This window comes from Drosophila obscura, unplaced genomic scaffold, assembly GCF_018151105.1.
Source record: "Drosophila obscura isolate BZ-5 IFL unplaced genomic scaffold, ASM1815110v1 contig_1, whole genome shotgun sequence".
Taxonomy (NCBI): Eukaryota; Metazoa; Arthropoda; class Insecta; order Diptera; family Drosophilidae; genus Drosophila; species Drosophila obscura.
The window spans coordinates 6803138-6821622 of record NW_024542679.1 but is presented as its reverse complement, the minus strand read 5'-3'; the positions used below and the strand labels follow the sequence as shown (position 1 = coordinate 6821622).

At 45.7% G+C, this 18485-nt stretch overlaps 1 protein-coding gene across 1 annotated transcript in view; it reads right to left on the bottom strand.

Annotated features, from left to right (window-relative positions):
- The window catches only part of LOC111081117 (titin), an 82818-nt gene that overhangs the window by 12981 nt on the left and 51352 nt on the right, over nt 1-18485 (bottom strand). The window contains exons 26-30 of the mRNA XM_041593899.1: nt 15992-18247; nt 11453-12584; nt 10979-11212; nt 5980-10499; nt 171-4962 (exon numbers count right to left, since the gene is read on the bottom strand). Of these exons, the coding sequence (XP_041449833.1) occupies nt 171-4962; nt 5980-10499; nt 10979-11212; nt 11453-12584; nt 15992-18247 (12934 nt within the window). The remainder of the gene's footprint in view (nt 1-170; nt 4963-5979; nt 10500-10978; nt 11213-11452; nt 12585-15991; nt 18248-18485) is intronic.

The window sequence follows — 18485 nt, the reverse complement described above, 5'->3', positions numbered from 1 at the left end:
AAAAAAACGGAGTATAAAAGGCGTAAAAGACGCAGAAATAACGGAGCGAAAAATATGCCATTGCTGCTGCTGCTGCTTTGCGGCGGCGATACGTAGGGGAACTTTTTTTTTTTTTTTTTTGTAGGTGTGTGTGTGGGGGCGGGGTGGGCGCTTCTCCAAAGCGAACTTACTTGTTTGTGTTTCTACGATTTCTTTATGTGTTTCGGGTTTTGTTTTCTGTTTATGTTTAACTGTTTTCTGTGCTGTTGTTGCTTCATCTTGCGGTGTAATTTGTGCAGTGGCTGTGTCCTCGGGTTCATGTGATTCTTGTGCATGTATCGGTGTTGTTGTTGTTGTTGGTGTTGTGCTCTCTTCCTCATCGTCTTTGGGTATCTCTACAGTCGTTACGTATGTCGTCTGCTCTGTGGGTTCGTCTGTCTCAGTCTTGGGTTTCTTTTGGGTCTTTGGTTTCTTTGTCTGGGGCTTGGTTGAGTCGGGGACTACCTCTACTGGAAGGGATTCCTCCACTTGCGGAAGAACCGCTTCCTCTACTGGCAGAACCTCTTCTTCTACCACTTTAGGAGTTTCTTTCGGTGTTTCCTCTTCTATTAATTTCTTAACATAATCGTCTAGATCCTCCTTCTTTACCTTTTTGACTGTTTTCTTGGGCTTTGGCTTGGGTTTCGTTTCCTTTTCTTCGGGTTGTTCTTTCACTGGAAGAACGATCGCCTCTGGCTGTGGCTCCTCGTCGACAATAACCGTCACGGAATCATTATCCTCACTTTCGATGGTTGTAATCTTGTAGGTGGTATCCTCTTTGGGTCCCTTTTTCTTCAGCACCCGCTTGGTGGTCTTTTCCTGAATGGGTTTACCCTCTTCCGTGACAATCTCTTGGATGTGAACCTCCTCTGGTTGGACCTCAACAATCTCAACGGGCAGCAGAGGCTCTTCTTCGGGAGCTTCTTCCTCGATGATCTTCACCTGTGCCAGTTCTTCGGGAACAGGAGACGCTTCCTTTGTCGTTTCCTTGGATTTTGGTTTCCTTTCCTTCTTTGGCTTGCCCTCGGGAGCCGCTTCCACCACTTCGATGGGTTTTTCCGTGGGTTTATCCTTTACGGTCGGTTCAAAATCGAATTTCTCATACTTTTCCAACTCTGTTTTGGGCGTTTCCATGTCGATGAGCTTTTGTATGTAGTCGTGGATGTCGTCCTTCTTCACTTTCTTGGTTTTCTTTTTGGGTTCCTTGGGCTTCTCATCCTCCTTTGTGGGCGCTTCGGGCTCGTATTCCACAATTGTGATTTCCGCTTCCGGTTGATCATCCCTAAGGACTTCTATGATTTCGATTTCACCCTCGCCATCGGGTCGCTTGATCTTGCGTTTGGTGGTGACCTCCTTGTGGGTCTCGCCAGCGGCATCTGTGGTCTCCCTGACCTGTGTTTCGCTTTCGATCACTTCGATGGTAAATGGTTTTTCTTCCAGCGGTTCTGCCGAACTTTCCTTAATGGAAATTTCATAGGAATCGAGTGGTGTGTCCTCAGCGGTTTCCTGTGGCTTTTTCGATGTCTTTTTCTTTGTGGGTTTGTCCTGGGATGGGGTTTCCTCCTTGATGGATATGCTGAATGTTTGATCTTGTGGTTTATCAGCAACAGATTCGATTTCCTTAACTTCTAGAGGCTCTTCGGGGGTTTCTGCCTTGGGTTCTTCCTCAGCAACGATGACCTTTGCCTTTGGTTTCTTTTTCTTTTCAGGCTTAGGAGTTTCCTCTGTTTGCTGGACCTCTTGTTCAGGTTCATCTACAGTCGGAATGGAATCCTCCACAGTAAAGACATGCTCTTCTGGTTGCGGAATATCTTCAGGCACACTCTCCACGACAGAGATTTCCTCTTGTTCTGGTTTGTCCTCCTCAACGGTTGCTGGCTTTTCCTTCTTGGTCTTCTTTTTGGGCTTTTCTGGCGTAGGTTCTGAGGGAGTTTCCTCTGTGACAGCCACAACAGCCTCTGGTTCGACGGGTTTCGGGGCTTCCTCCTCAATCACAGTTTTGATAAAGTCCTCGACATCATCCTTTTTGATCTTCTTGGTACGTTTCTGCTTAACCACAGGCTCGACATCCACAGTTTCCTCCGATGGAGTTGTCGTGGTGACTGTAATCTCAGATTCATTTGTATCTGCATCCGTGACCTCGACAATGTCGTGAACTATCTCCTGGGGACCCTTTTTCTGTTTGATTTTCTTTGTTTTGACGACCTTTTCCCTGATTTGACCCTCTTCATCGGGCAGCTGTTGAATCTCTACTGTTTCCTCCAACACTACGATTTCAAAGGACTTTTCTTCGGGCTTTTCCGGTGAAAATTCGCGCACAGTGATCTTTAGTTTTGGTTCTTCCTTGGCCTCCTCTACCGTTGGCTGATCTTCCTCGGGCAGGGATGTTTCTTCTTCGGATTCTTGTGGCTTTTCGGTGGGTTTTTCCTCCAGAACTTTGACCTTTTTCACGGGTTTCTTTTTCATTTTCACCGGCTCATCCAAGTCGATCTTTTCGTACTTTTCCAATTCCGTTTTCGGTATGTCCTGCTCGATGAGCTTTTGAATATAATCGTGGAGGTCGTCCTTGGGCACCTTCTTTGTTTTTCGCACCTTTTTGGGTGCCTCTATCTGGGGCGTGTCTTCCTTCACAGGTTCCACCTCTTCGGTGTGCACTATGACCTCGTATTCGGGTGTATCCCCCTCCGTCATGGTCTCGACAATTTCAATGATCTCCTCCTTGGGACCCACCTGCTTTTTGATCTTTCGCTTCGTGACAGTCTGCTTGGTGGTTTCTCCCTTGTCGTCTGTGATTTGCTGTTCCACAGCCTCCGTTTGGAGTTCTTGGATCTGGAAGGATGGTGTCTCCAAAGGCGTAGGCTCCTCCGACTCCAGGACGATGGTTGTGTGCTCGGGGAAGTCTTCTTCGGGTAGTTGCTCCTCGGATATGGCTTTCACGAGATACTCTGGTGATTCCTCTTGTGAGGGTTGCTTTTGAGTCTTGGGTTTTGAGGATTTTTTGGACTTTGGCTTGGGCTTTTCCTCTGCAGTAGTTTCCTCTGTAATACCGATGGTATAGGCAGGAGTTTCCTCGGGCTTTTCAAGAACTATTTCCACAGCTTCCACAAATATTTCCTCTGGTACTTCGGGTTGCTTCAAGTCCGCCTCCTCTTCTGTTTCAGTGACCGTATATGTCTTGGGTGTTTTCTTAGTTTTCTTGGGTTTTTCCTCTGGAATTTCTTCTGCCTCACTTTCCACAGTTTCGATCGGGGCCTGCTCAACGAATTCCTCAATAACATTGATAATATATTCCTCAATTTCATCCTTTTTCAATTGTTTTGGCTTCTTGAGGATCTTCTTTACGGGTTTGGGTTTTTCTTCGGAGATTTCCACCTCATCGGCGGTCAGTTCAGTGACTGTTACCTCAGCAAGAGGCTGATCCTCGCTGGTGGTGGTTTCTGTGATCTCAAAGACCTTCTCCTGGGAACCCTTGCGGCGCAGAACCTTTCGCTTTTTGATGGTCACCTCTTTGATGGTGCCCTCCTCATCGGGTTGCTCGACGACTTCGACGGTCTGTTCGATTTCCTCCAAGGGAACAGCGGGAAGCTCCTCCTTTTTGTCTTTTTTCTTTTTCTGTGGCTTTTCCTTCTTTGTGGGCTTGGGTTTTTCTTCGGGAGTTTCTTCCACATGCTCCAGGAATTCATCGGAAACATTGACTAAATATTTGGTTGAGTCCTCCAACTTTTGTGGCAGCTCCTGCACATCCTCTGGAAGTGGTTCTATTTCTTCAGGTTCCTCGACTTCTGGTTCGATTTCCTCGACATTAAATTCATGGATCGTCACCGGGAAACCATCCACCACATCCACAGTTTTCTTGTGATGTGTCTTGACCTTCTTCTTGGGCTTCTTGGGCTTGTCATCCATCTCTGTGGGCTCGTACTGTTCCAGCTCCGTTTTGGTAATCTCCTGTTCGATCAGCTCTTGGATGTACTTGTCCAGATCGTCCTTGACTGGCTTCTTCTTCTTGATCTTTTGAACAATCTTCAGGGGTTGCTCCGCTGGTGCCGCCTCCTCAGAGGGCACTTCAGTCGTTGTAAATTCAATGATGGCCTCGGGATTGTTCTCCTGATACGTTTCTGTGATCTCAATGATGTACTCCTTGGGGCCATCCTTCTTCTTGAGTTTCTTGGTGGTCTTGACCTGCTTGACCTCTTCGCCCTTTTCGTTGATGATATCCTCGATGACGGTTTCAGGGGCCAGCTCCTCAATGCGGATTGTTTGCTGCTCAACGGGTTTCTTCGAGGATTTCTTTGCCTTTGGAGTTTTTGGTTTTACTTCAGAAATTTCCTCTGGAACATCAGATTCCTCCTCCTCAAACTTCTGTGGCTCCACAAATTCTTCCAGGACGTTGATGATGTAGTTTTGAACATCTTCGGGCTTCAGTTTCTTTGGCTTCTTGAGGGGCTTCTTTTCTTTAATCTCTGGCACCTTTTCCTCAGGCTTTTCTTCCTCCGTTATCTCTACAATGGAAACTTCGGCCAGAGGCTCATCATTTGTTATGGTTTCTGTGATCTCGAAAACTTGTTCCTTGGGTCCCTGTTTCCTCGAGACCTTCTTTTTCTTCACTTCCACCTTCTTTTCGGTGCCATCCTCTTCGGTGACTTTAGTAATCTCCACAGATTCCGAAAGATCTTCAATGATGGGCTCCTCGAACTTGTAGGGTTCCACGAATTCATCGAGAACATTAATCACATAGTCCTTCACTTCTTCGGGCTTCAGTTTCTTGGGTTTCTTGATTGGTTTCTTCTCCTTGATCTCTGGGATATCCTCCTTGGGTTGTTCCTCTGTAATTTCTACAATGGACACTTCCGCCAGAGGTTCATCATTCGTAATGGTCTCTGTGATCTCAAAGATTTGTTCTTTGGGGCCCTGCTTGCGGGAAACCTTCTTCTTTTTGACCTCAACCTTCTTTTCAGTACCATCATCTTCGGTGATTTTGGTGATTTCCACAGATTCCGAAAGATCTTCAATGATTGGCTCCTCGAACTTATACGGTTCCACGAATTCTTCAAGGACATTGATCACATAGTCCTTTACTTCTTCGGGCTTCAGTTTCTTGGGTTTCTTGATTGGTTTCTTCTCCTTGATCTCCGGAACATCTTCCTTGGGTTGTTCCTCTGTAATTTCTACAATGGAAACTTCCGCCAGAGGTTCATCATTCGTAATGGTCTCTGTGATCTCAAAGATTTGTTCTTTGGGGCCCTGCTTGCGGGAAACCTTCTTCTTTTTCACCTCAACCTTCTTCTCAGTGCCATCATCTTCGGTGATTTTGGTGATTTCCACAGATTCCGAAAGGTCCTCCATGATGGGTTCCTCGAACTTGTACGGTTCAACAAATTCTTCAAGGACATTGATCACATAGTCCTTCACTTCTTCGGGCTTCAGTTTCTTGGGTTTCTTGATTGGTTTCTTCTCCTTGAGCTCCGGAACATCCTCCTTGGGTTCTTCCTCTGTAATTTCTACAATTGAAACCTCAGCCAAAGGTTCATCATTGGTAATAGTTTCTGTGATCTCAAAGATCTGTTCTTTGGGGCCCTGTTTTCTAGAAACCTTCTTCTTTCGCACTTCCACCTTCTTTGGAACACCATCCGCTTCCGTGACTTGTGTAATCTCCACAGTTTCAGGAAGTTCTTCAATGATGGGTTCTTCCTTTCCGACCTCATCAAACTTGTAGGGTTCGACAAATTCTTCAAGAACATTGATCACATAATTCTTGACATCTTCAGGTTTCAGTTTCTTTGGTTTCTTAATGGGCTGCTTTTCTTTGATTTCTGGAACATGCTCCTCAGGCTTTTCTTCCTCAATAATCTCCACTATGGTTACCTCCGCCAGAGGTTCATCATTCGTTTTGGTCTCTGTAATCTCAAAAATCTGTTCCTTGGGTCCATGTTTCCTGGATATCTTCTTTTTCTTCGTTTCCACCTTCTTTTGTGTGCCGTCTTCTTCGGTTACCTTGACGATTTCCACAGATTCGGAGATGTCTTCAATGATTGGTTGTACCTTTTGCACGTCCTCTGGCAGTTCTTCAAACTTATAGGGCTCGACGTACTCTTCCAGAACATTAATGATATAATTTTTCACATCTTCTGGCTTGAGTTTCTTGGGTTTCTTGATGGGCTTCGTTTCTTTGATTTCAGGAACAACTTCCTTTGGTTTTTCTTCTTCAGTAATTTCGATAATGGTTACCTCCGCCAGAGGTTCATCATTTGTTTTGGTCTCTGTGATCTCAAAGATCTGTTCCTTGGGTCCCTGCTTGCGGGAAACCTTCTTCTTTTTGACCTCAACCTTCTTCTCAGTACCATCATCTTCGGTGACTTTGGTAATCTCCACAGTTTCCGAAATATCTTCAATGACGGGTTCCTCGAACTTGTAGGGTTCCACAAATTCTTCAAGGACATTGATCACATAATCCTTCACTTCTTCGGGCTTCAGTTTCTTGGGTTTCTTGATTGGTTTCTTCTCCTTGAGCTCCGGAACATCCTCCTTGGGTTCTTCCTCTGTAATTTCTACTATGGAAACTTCCGCCAAAGGTTCATCATTCGTTCTGGTCTCTGTAATCTCAAAGATCTGCTCTTTGGGTCCCTGTTTCCTTGAGACCTTCTTCTTTCGGACCTCAACCTTCTGTGGGACACCATCCTCTTCGGTGACTCGCACTTCCACCGCTTCAGAGATTTCTTGAATGATGGGTTCTACCTTTTCCTCTTCCAGAACCTTGATTTTCGCTGATTTCTTGGGCTTGGACTTGGGTTTCTCTTCAACGATCTTTATTTGCTGATCCTTGGGGGTTTCCTCGATATCTTCATGATCACTTTCCTCTACCACATCATAAGGTTTAAGATCCTCCTGATCTATTTCAAACTCTTGGATAATAACCTCGTAAACTGTTGTGGGCACACCATCCACCACCTGAGTGGTTTTCTTGTGTTGTTTCTTGATTTTCTTGGGTTTCTTTACCTCCGATGGTGTGGATTCCTCAACGGTCACCTCGAATTCTTCTAGTTCTGGCTTTGGAATATCCTCTTCGATCAGTTCTTGGATAAAGTTATCCAAACTTTCGGTCTTTGGCTTCTTTTTCTTGACAATTTTTATCTTGTGCTCCTCTTGGGGTTGTTCCTCCGTGACTGGTGTGATTTCTGTGGTCTGTACAACGACTTCTGCTTCGGGTTTATTCTCTTCGTAGGTTTCAACCACTTCGATGAGATATTCCTTGGGTCCAGCCTTCTTTTTGAGCTTTCGTTTGGTGATGACACGTTCCACTGTCTTTCCCTCTTCATTGATTGTTTCTTCGATGATTGTTTCGGGTGCTAATTCTTCCACGCGAATTGTATATTCACTTATGGGTTCTGCAGGGACTACCTCCTTTGGTTTCTTGGCGGGTTTCTTGATTTTCTTGGGTGCAGAGTCCTTAACTTCAACAGTATATGCCTCGGCTTTCGGGGTTTCATCTGTTTCAGTTACAGATACAATTTCTTCTGTGATGGTTGATGCCTCTGGAGTTGCTTCTGGTTCCGTTTCAGTTATTTTCACCTTTTTCTGCTTCTCCGATTTCTTTTTCTTATCCTTGGGAAGGCGTTGAACATCTTCGGGTTTCTCCTCTTCCGGTCGAACCTCTTGCAGAGTCTCCTCTTCAATAACGGTCGTGGTAAAGGAGGTAATATCTTCCACTGGTGATTGTTCTCTCTCTGCAACTGGTGTATAATCTTCAGATATTTCGGCAATCAATTCGAGAGGAGCCTCTTCCACAACCTTGACGATGTACTCCTTGAGTTTCTCCTTCTTCACCTTTTTCACTGTTTTCTTGGGTGCCTCGGGTTTATCTTCCGCTGGAGCATCCGTCGTATCTTCTGTTGTTTCTGTGGTTATGACGATGACCTTTGCCTCTTGGGGAATATCCTCGAGTGCCTCGGTTTCAAAGATTTCAATCTCATACTGTTTGGAACCCTTGCGGGTCTTGACCTTTCGCTTTTTGGTGATTTTCTCCTCCTTAAGGTCAAGTTCTTCCACGACCAGTGGCACAGTTTCGACCTTCTCCTCGAGGACAACTATGGGAAGCGTTTCCTGTAGATCAGCAATGATATCATCCAGTTCGGGGACGATTTCCTCCTCTGATTCTTCAATCTCTTCCTGGGGAGCCCGCTCCGAATCGATCTTCTTGATCAGGAACTCATCGTAGACCGGAATTACCTCCGTTTCAAGAGTTTCCTCTTCTTTGGTGATTTTCTTAGCCTTGGGTTTCTTGGCCTTTGGCTTTTCCTTAGGCTCGTGTTCCGTGACTCCGATTTGAAGGGTTTCGCCCTCTGGGAAGACTTCTTCCTTAGGCTTTGGCTTTTGTTTCTTGGCCTTCTTTGGCTTGCCATCCACATCGATTTTCTCGTACTTCTCCAACTCTGTAAGGGGAATCTCTGCGTTGATCAGTTGCTGAATGTACGCATCGAGTTCATCCTTTTTCATTTTCTTAGTTTTCCTCTTGGGCTTTTCTGCGGAAGGAGCAACCAATTCCTCTTCCTTTGTTTCGCTAGAGGTAATGGTTATTTCATAGAGGGGTTCGTCGCCTTCAGAAGGCAATGTTTCCACAATCTCTAGGATCTCCGTTTCATTACCCTTTTCATGGAGGATCCTACGCTTTTTGGGCTTCTCTTCGGTTGTAACCTCTGGCTGTAGTTCTGTGAGTTTAACCTCAAAGAAGTCTTCTGTGCGGGTTTCATAGAACTTTTGTTCGGGTTCTTCCTTGATTTCGGCCACAAATTCCTCAAGTTCTTCTTTGTTCATGCGTTTGACCTTCTTTTTGAGTGTTTTCTTGGGTTTTTTCTCCTCTTCAGTAGTTTCAGAACTTGTGATGGTAATTTCGTAGATCTTTTCATCGCTATCTTTCGGTGAAAGTTCTACTATTTCAATGATGTTTTCTTCTAGATCAGTTTTCACCTTAATCTTGCGCTTTTTCTTTGGTTCTTTGATGGGCTTTCTCGGCGCTTCCAATTTTTCCTCGGGTATGACTTCTGGTTCTAGTTCCACAACTTCATATTTGAAAAAGGGTTTCAGTTTTACCTCTTCCTGGACATCCTCTGGTCTTTCGCCTTGACGATAGCGCAGCTTAAGATCATCCTCGGGAGTTTCTTCCACATCCTTTGGCTTTCCAGGAGTGATTTTGTGTAGATTTGTATCGGGTGAAGGTGTAACCTTCTTCTTTCGCTTGTGTTTGGGCTTATCCAGTGTTTCGGTTTCTTCAATGATAGATGTATCCGATTCTTCTGGTTGTTCCAAAATTCTTTCGAAATCTGTGAGTTCTGTGGGTTCAAAGTGGAGTGTGTCCTGCGGTTTCTCTGATTTTTTGGACTTCTTTTTCTTGGGCACCTCCTCTTCTACTACCTTTTGGGGTTTCTCTTCGATTTGCTCCTCTTGGCCTTCGATTTTCACGGGTTTCAAGTGAACCTCTTCGATGGTTTCGACATTCTGTGGTATCTTTCCTTTGCCAAGTTTAAGCTTACGAATTTCCTCAGGAGTTTCCTCCTTGATTTTCTTGCCACGCTTGTACTTGGGCTTGGGTTTCTCCTCGTCCGAGGGCTGGCTCCCCTCAGAGTCAAAGGTCTCGAGATCGGGCTGCTCCAGCTCTACCTTTGAGGGTTTCCGATGTTTGAACTTCTTGGGACGTAGCCGTAGAACCCCTTCGGCCTCTTCGATATTACGTGAGAGTTCGCCACTCTCCCGATGGGTCTCCAGCTCGGTCAGGACATACGGGAAGCAGTACGGTGAGAACGGTATGAATCGTATCCAACTCTTGAGTTTCTTGTTCTTGAACGAAGCTTCTTCTTTCTTCTTTTTCTCCACCCCCGGGCGTTGCTTGGGCGTTTTAAGTTTCAGCATTTGCGGGAATTCTGCCACGGAAGTAATTTCCACCATTTTCGGTCGTTTAAATTCGATTTTCTCGATTTTCATGGGTGTCAGCTTCATGGGTTGCGGTTGCTTGAAGGACGAATCACGACGAGCCCGTTGCGGAAGTTCCATTTCGGTGCGCTGATATCCCTGAATGACTGTCTTGGGTATATCCTGATGAATGAGGAATTGTATGTATTCATCCATTTCATCGCGTTTTGACTTAAGGACCTTCTTTTTCTTGGGTTTGTCCTTTTTCTCTGTAGCAGCAGTAGTGGGACCCTCCTCAACCTTACCCTCCTCTATGACTACTAATTTCTTTGGTTTGCGTTTCTTAACCCCAGTCTTTTCCCCAGGACCCTCCTCTGTCAGTGTCGTCTCCCCTGTAGGACCCTCCTCTGTCAGTGTCTCCCCAGTAGGAGACTCCTCCTGTTCCTCCTCTACAATTATCTCTTCCGCCTTGGTAGCGGGTTTCTTTTTCTGTTTGGGTTTCTTCTTATCGTCTCCTGAGTCTCCTGCACTTACAACATCTTCGGGTTCTGTGATAGTGTACTCTTTGTTGTTCAGTTGGTCTGTTTTCGAGAAAGAATTATGTGTGTTTTTTTGTGTTAGAACTAAACTAATGTTTTTTTTATACTCTTATATTTGCATTTTATATAATGCTTTAAAACACCTTCGAACTTTGTGAGGCACAAAGTTTTAGTGTTTGGAATCACATACCATACGCTTGCAACAAAAATTTGTGTGTGGGTTAGAGATTTCATTTCAATTGAAAATGTACGTAATTTCGTTTTTGGTTTTCCAGAATTTTTAGATGTCACGTACAGAAAAGTGCAGTGTTAGTAATTATTTTGTGAGAAAATATATGAAGTGTTTTTTATCTCATGTTTTTGTTTTTGTATAATTTTTAGTGTGATTGATTGATTCCTTAGCTAAATACTGAATGACTGAAGGACCTTTGTTTCTCTAAGACGCGGCTTATGGTATTGTCTTTGGAGTTTACGAGTATGTTGTATATAGTAGTATAGTTTGTTTATTAAGTAAAAATCACCTGTTGTCTCGCCGACTTCAACAATTTCTAGGTGTGGTGTTGATTGTGGTGTTGTAGTGTCTTCTGGAATGGGTTCGGTATCACTGAGTACCTCCTCAACAACGATGCCTTGTTCCTCCTGTGAGATTCGTTTCTGTTCGGTTTCTATTGTGGTCTCTCCATCTTCGTTTTGTACCGATTTGAATGTCGTTATGTATTCGGTTGTTGTGTTTTCGGGCTTTGGTTGTTTCTCCACTGTGTTTCGTTATGTTTTGTGTGTTTTTTTTTTAGGTTTCGTGTGGAATGTTTCAAAAAAAATATGTTATTTACAGATCTAAATATCAGGAGGTTTAAACTATAAGAATAATTTAAGGAAAACTTTAAACTGAATAAAATGTTTAAGAAAACTAAGAAATTGTTTTTGCGTATACTTCAATTTGTGTTGTAGAATGAGTGTAGTATGGATAGTGTAGATGGTGTTTGTTGTGTTCTTACCCTTGGGTTTTTTGTGTGGCTTTTGTTTGTGTTTGTTGGTGGGTGAAACCTTTTCATCGTCGCATTTACTAATATCGATTATATCAGCGATATCAGATAGATTTTCATCGCTTACAACCCGTATCAAAGAATAGGGCTCTTTGCCCTCTTCCTCGATGGTTTGTATCTGGAAATATTCCAGATCTTCTTCCTCTGGACCCTGTTTCTTGAACGTACGCGTTTTCGTCGTCTTCTTCTTTGGCTTCTTATTGCTGTCCAGCTCTTCGGTAAATGTGGTCTCCTCCGGCAATTCCTCAATCGGTATGGGGGCAAAATCATCCGCTGGCACAACCTCCACTTGCACTGTCGTCAGGGGTTCCTTGTCGTCTTCGACGACTGTCTGAACCGTTGTCACCTCATCAAGTTTATCGTCGAGGTTCTTTTTAAACGCCCTGGACTTGATGGTCTTCTTCTTTTTGGTTCCATCTGGCGAAGTATATTCCAGTTCCGCCACTTGTTCTGGCAGCTCCAAGGACTTATTATCCTCTGGTTTCGATTCGGTTAGAGGCTGTTCCGTCACTGATATCGAGTATATGGGCTCTGCATCATCTTGTTCAATGATATCAATCTGAGTTATCTCTTCCGTCTTGTCACTTGTCGGCTTTTTGATCACACGTTTCTTTGTTTTCACAATCTTCGGCGTACCTTCTTCATCTACAGTTTTCGACTCGTGCACCTCATCGGGCAGAACCACTACTTCGGAGATCTTTTCCTCTGGAAGTTCAGGGAAGGGCAACTCAAAGTTTTCCACTGTTACCTTTGTCTTTGGCTCCTTTTCGTATTCTTCGACAGTTTGAATCTTAGTTACCTCCATGTTGGAGCCCTTGATCTTTTTGATGATTCGTGTCTTCACAACTGTCTTTGTGGGAGTACCATCTTCCTTCTCTGAGAGAATAACAGACTTTCTTTCAGGCAACTCGACCACTGTTTCCTCATCTTCAGGTTTTTGCACAATGACTCTTTTCTTAAGCTTCACTTTGCCACCAAATGGAGTCTTCAGTTCTGTTTCTTCCACCGTCACTGTTGTCTCTGGTAGTTTGTCATCCTCCTCGACGGTTTCGATCTTGGTGACTTCTTGTTTGTCGCCCTTCACCTTCTTGATTACGCGAGTGCGGATCTTCTTCTGTTTGGGTTTTCCGTCTTCAGAGATGGTTTCAACAACGCGAACCTCTTCTGGGAGTTCCTGGATCTCCTCTGGTTTCTCTTCTTCGTAAGGAACCTCTTCAACTGTGACTGTAGTCTCCGCAGGCTTGTCATCTTCTTCGACGGTTTCGATCTTGGTGACTTCTTGTTTGTCGCCCTTGACCTTCTTGATTACGCGAGTGCGGATCTTCTTCTTCTTGGGCTTGCCGTCTTCAGAGATGGTTTCAACAACGCGAACCTCTTCTGGGAGTTCCTGGATCTCCTCTGGTTTCTCTTCTTCGTAAGGAACCTCTTCAACTGTGACAGTTGTCTCCGCAGGCTTGTCATCTTCTTCGACGGTTTCGATCTTGGTGACTTCTTGTTTGTCTCCCTTTACCTTCTTGATTACACGAGTGCGGATCTTCTTCTTCTTGGGCTTGCCGTCTTCAGAGATGGTTTCAACAACGCGAACCTCTTCTGGGAGTTCCTGGATCTCCTCTGGTTTCTCTTCTTCGTAAGGAACCTCTTCAACTGTGACTGTTGTCTCCGCAGGCTTGTCATCTTCTTCGACGGTTTCGATCTTGGTGACTTCTTGTTTGTCTCCCTTGACCTTCTTGATTACACGAGTGCGGATCTTCTTCTTCTTGGGTTTGCCGTCTTCAGAGATGGTTTCAACAACGCGAACCTCTTCTGGGAGTTCCTGGATCTCCTCTGGTTTCTCTTCTTCGTAAGGAACCTCTTCAACGGTGACAGTTGTCTCTGGTACCTTGTCATCTTCTTCGACGGTTTCGATCTTGGTGACTTCTTGTTTGTCTCCCTTTACCTTCTTGATTACACGAGTGCGGATCTTCTTCTTCTTGGGTTTGCCGTCTTCAGAGATGGTTTCAACAACGCGAACCTCTTCTGGGAGTTCCTGGATCTCCTCTGGTTTCTCTCTTCGTAAGGAACCTCTTCAACTGTGACTGTAGTCTCCGCAGGCTTGTCATCTTCTTCGACGGTTTCGATCTTGGTGACTTCTTGTTTGTCGCCCTTGACCTTCTTGATTACGCGAGTGCGGATCTTCTTCTTCTTGGGCTTGCCGTCTTCAGAGATGGTTTCAACAACGCGAACCTCTTCTGGGAGTTCCTGGATCTCCTCTGGTTTCTCTTCTTCGTAAGGAACCTCTTCAACTGTGACAGTTGTCTCCGCAGGCTTGTCATCTTCTTCGACGGTTTCGATCTTGGTGACTTCTTGTTTGTCTCCCTTTACCTTCTTGATTACACGAGTGCGGATCTTCTTCTTCTTGGGCTTGCCGTCTTCAGAGATGGTTTCAACAACGCGAACCTCTTCTGGGAGTTCCTGGATCTCCTCTGGTTTCTCTTCTTCGTAAGGAACCTCTTCAACTGTGACTGTAGTCTCCGCAGGCTTGTCATCTTCTTCGACGGTTTCGATCTTGGTGACTTCTTGTTTGTCGCCCTTGACCTTCTTGATTACGCGAGTGCGGATCTTCTTCTTCTTGGGCTTGCCGTCTTCAGAGATGGTTTCAACAACGCGAACCTCTTCTGGGAGTTCCTGGATCTCCTCTGGTTTCTCTTCTTCGTAAGGAACCTCTTCAACTGTGACAGTTGTCTCCGCAGGCTTGTCATCTTCTTCGACGGTTTCGATCTTGGTGACTTCTTGTTTGTCTCCCTTTACCTTCTTGATTACACGAGTGCGGATCTTCTTCTTCTTGGGCTTGCCGTCTTCAGAGATGGTTTCAACAACGCGAACCTCTTCTGGGAGTTCCTGGATCTCCTCTGGTTTCTCTTCTTCGTAAGGAACCTCTTCAACTGTGACTGTTGTCTCCGCAGGCTTGTCATCTTCTTCGACGGTTTCGATCTTGGTGACTTCTTGTTTGTCTCCCTTGACCTTCTTGATTACACGAGTGCGGATCTTCTTCTTCTTGGGTTTGCCGTCTTCAGAGATGGTTTCAACAACGCGAACCTCTTCTGGGAGTTCCTGGATCTCCTCTGGTTTCTCTTCTTCGTAAGGAACCTCTTCAACGGTGACAGTTGTCTCTGGTACCTTGTCATCTTCTTCGACGGTTTCGATCTTGGTGACTTCTTGTTTGTCTCCCTTTACCTTCTTGATTACACGAGTGCGGATCTTCTTCTTCTTGGGTTTGCCGTCTTCAGAGATGGTTTCAACAACGCGAACCTCTTCTGGGAGTTCCTGGATCTCCTCTGGTTTCTCTTCTTCGTAAGGAACCTCTTCAACTGTGACTGTAGTCTCCGCAGGCTTGTCATCTTCTTCGACGGTTTCGATCTTGGTGACTTCATGTTTGTCGCCCTTGACCTTCTTGATTACGCGAGTGCGGATCTTCTTCTTCTTGGGTTTGCCGTCTTCAGAGATGGTTTCAACAACGCGAACCTCTTCTGGGAGTTCCTGGCTCTCTTCTGGTTTCTCTTCTTCGTAAGGAACCTCTTCAACGGTGACTGTTGTCTCTGGTACCTTGTCATCTTCTTCGACGGTTTCGATCTTGGTAACTTCTTGTTTGTCGCCCTTGACCTTCTTGATTACGCGAGTGCGGATCTTCTTCTTCTTGGGCTTGCCGTCTTCAGAGATGGTTTCAACAACGCGAACCTCTTCTGGGAGTTCCTGGATCTCCTCTGGTTTCTCTTCTTCGTAAGGAACCTCTTCAACGGTGACAGTTGTTTCTGGTACCTTGTCATCTTCTTCGACGGTTTCGATCTTGGTGACTTCTTGTTTGTCTCCCTTGACCTTCTTGATTACACGAGTGCGGATCTTCTTCTTCTTGGGTTTGCCGTCTTCAGAGATGGTTTCAACAACGCGAACCTCTTCTGGGAGTTCCTGGATCTCCTCTGGTTTCTCTTCTTCGTAAGGAACCTCTTCAACTGTGACTGTAGTCTCCGCAGGCTTGTCATCTTCTTCGACGGTTTCGATCTTGGTGACTTCATGTTTGTCGCCCTTGACCTTCTTGATTACGCGAGTGCGGATCTTCTTCTTCTTGGGTTTGCCGTCTTCAGAGATGGTTTCAACAACGCGAACCTCTTCTGGGAGTTCCTGGCTCTCTTCTGGTTTCTCTTCTTCGTAAGGAACCTCTTCAACGGTGACTGTTGTCTCTGGTACCTTGTCATCTTCTTCGACGGTTTCGATCTTGGTAACTTCTTGTTTGTCGCCCTTGACCTTCTTGATTACGCGAGTGCGGATCTTCTTCTTCTTGGGCTTGCCGTCTTCAGAGATGGTTTCAACAACGCGAACCTCTTCTGGGAGTTCCTGGATCTCCTCTGGTTTCTCTTCTTCGTAAGGAACCTCTTCAACTGTGACTGTAGTCTCCGCAGGCTTGTCATCTTCTTCGACGGTTTCGATCTTGGTGACTTCTTTTTTGTCTCCCTTGACCTTCTTGATTACACGAGTGCGGATCTTCTTCTTCTTGGGTTTGCCGTCTTCAGAGATGGTTTCAACAACGCGAACCTCTTCTGGGAGTTCCTGGATCTCCTCTGGTTTCTCTTCTTCGTAAGGAACCTCTTCAACGGTGACAGTTGTCTCTGGTACCTTGTCATCTTCTTCGACGGTTTCGATCTTGGTGACTTCTTGTTTGTCGCCCTTGACCTTCTTGATTACGCGAGTGCGGATCTTCTTCTTCTTGGGTTTGCCGTCTTCAGAGATGGTTTCAACAACGCGAACCTCTTCTGGGAGTTCCTGGATCTCCTCTGGTTTCTCTTCTTCGTAAGGAACCTCTTCAACTGTGACTGTAGTCTCCGCAGGCTTGTCATCTTCTTCGACGGTTTCGATCTTGGTGACTTCCTGTTTGTCGCCCTTGACCTTCTTGATTACGCGAGTGCGGATCTTCTTCTTCTTGGGCTTGCCGTCTTCAGAGATGGTTTCAACAACGCGAACCTCTTCAGGGAGTTCCTGGATCTCCTCTGGTTTCTCTTCTTCGTAAGGAACCTCTTCAACGGTGACAGTTGTCTCTGGTACCTTGTCATCTTCTTCGACGGTTTCGATCTTGGTAACTTCTTGTTTGTCGCCCTTGACCTTCTTGATTACGCGAGTGCGGATCTTCTTCTTCTTGGGCTTGCCGTCTTCAGAGATGGATTCAACAACGCGAACCTCTTCAGGGAGTTCCTGGATCTCCTCTGGTTTCTCTTCTTCGTAAGGAACCTCTTCAACGGTGACAGTTGTCTCTGGTACCTTGTCATCTTCTTCGACGGTTTCGATCTTGGTGACTTCTTGTTTGTCGCCCTTGACCTTCTTGATTACGCGAGTGCGGATCTTCTTCTTCTTGGGCTTGCCGTCTTCAGAGATGGTTTCAACAACGCGAACCTCTTCTGGGAGTTCCTGGATCTCCTCTGGTTTCTCTTCTTCGTAAGGAACCTCTTCAACTGTGACTGTAGTCTCCGCAGGCTTGTCATCTTCTTCGACGGTTTCGATCTTGGTGACTTCTTGTTTGTCGCCCTTGACCTTCTTGATTACGCGAGTGCGGATCTTCTTCTTCTTGGGCTTGCCGTCTTCAGAGATGGTTTCAACAACGCGAACCTCTTCTGGGAGTTCCTGGATCTCCTCTGGTTTCTCTTCTTCGTAAGGAACCTCTTCAACTGTGACTGTAGTCTCCGCAGGCTTGTCATCTTCTTCGACGGTTTCGATCTTGGTGACTTCCTGTTTGTCGCCCTTGACCTTCTTGATTACGCGAGTGCGGATCTTCTTCTTCTTGGGCTTGCCGTCTTCAGAGATGGTTTCAACAACGCGAACCTCTTCAGGGAGTTCCTGGATCTCCTCTGGTTTCTCTTCTTCGTAAGGAACCTCTTCAACGGTGACAGTTGTCTCTGGTACCTTGTCATCTTCTTCGACGGTTTCGATCTTGGTGACTTCTTGTTTGTCGCCCTTGACCTTCTTGATTACGCGAGTGCGGATCTTCTTCTTCTTGGGCTTGCCGTCTTCAGAGATGGTTTCAACAACGCGAACCTCTTCTGGGAGTTCCTGGATCTCCTCTGGTTTCTCTTCTTCGTAAGGAACCTCTTCAACGGTGACAGTTGTCTCTGGTACCTTGTCATCTTCTTCGACGGTTTCGATCTTGGTGACTTCTTGTTTGTCGCCCTTGACCTTCTTGATTACGCGAGTGCGGATCTTCTTCTTCTTGGGCTTGCCGTCTTCAGAGATGGTTTCAACAACGCGAACCTCTTCAGGGAGTTCCTGGATCTCCTCTGGTTTCTCTTCTTCGTAAGGAACCTCTTCAACGGTGACAGTTGTTTCTGGTACCTTGTCATCTTCTTCGACGGTTTCGATCTTGGTGACTTCTTGTTTGTCTCCCTTGACCTTCTTGATTACACGAGTGCGGATCTTCTTCTTCTTGGGTTTGCCGTCTTCAGAGATGGTTTCAACAACGCGAACCTCTTCTGGGAGTTCCTGGATCTCCTCTGGTTTCTCTTCTTCGTAAGGAACCTCTTCAACGGTGACAGTTGTCTCTGGTACCTTGTCATCTTCTTCGACGGTTTCGATCTTGGTGACTTCTTGTTTGTCTCCCTTGACCTTCTTGATTACGCGAGTGCGGATCTTCTTCTTCTTGGGTTTGCCGTCTTCAGAGATGGTTTCAACAACGCGAACCTCTTCTGGGAGTTCCTGGATCTCCTCTGGTTTCTCTTCTTCGTAAGGAACCTCTTCAACTGTGACTGTAGTCTCCGCAGGCTTGTCATCTTCTTCGACGGTTTCGATCTTGGTAACTTCTTGTTTGTCGCCCTTGACCTTCTTGATTACGCGAGTGCGGATCTTCTTCTTCTTGGGCTTGCCGTCTTCAGAGATGGTTTCAACAACGCGAACCTCTTCAGGGAGTTCCTGGATCTCCTCTGGTTTCTCTTCTTCGTAAGGAACCTCTTCAACTGTGACTGTTGTCTCC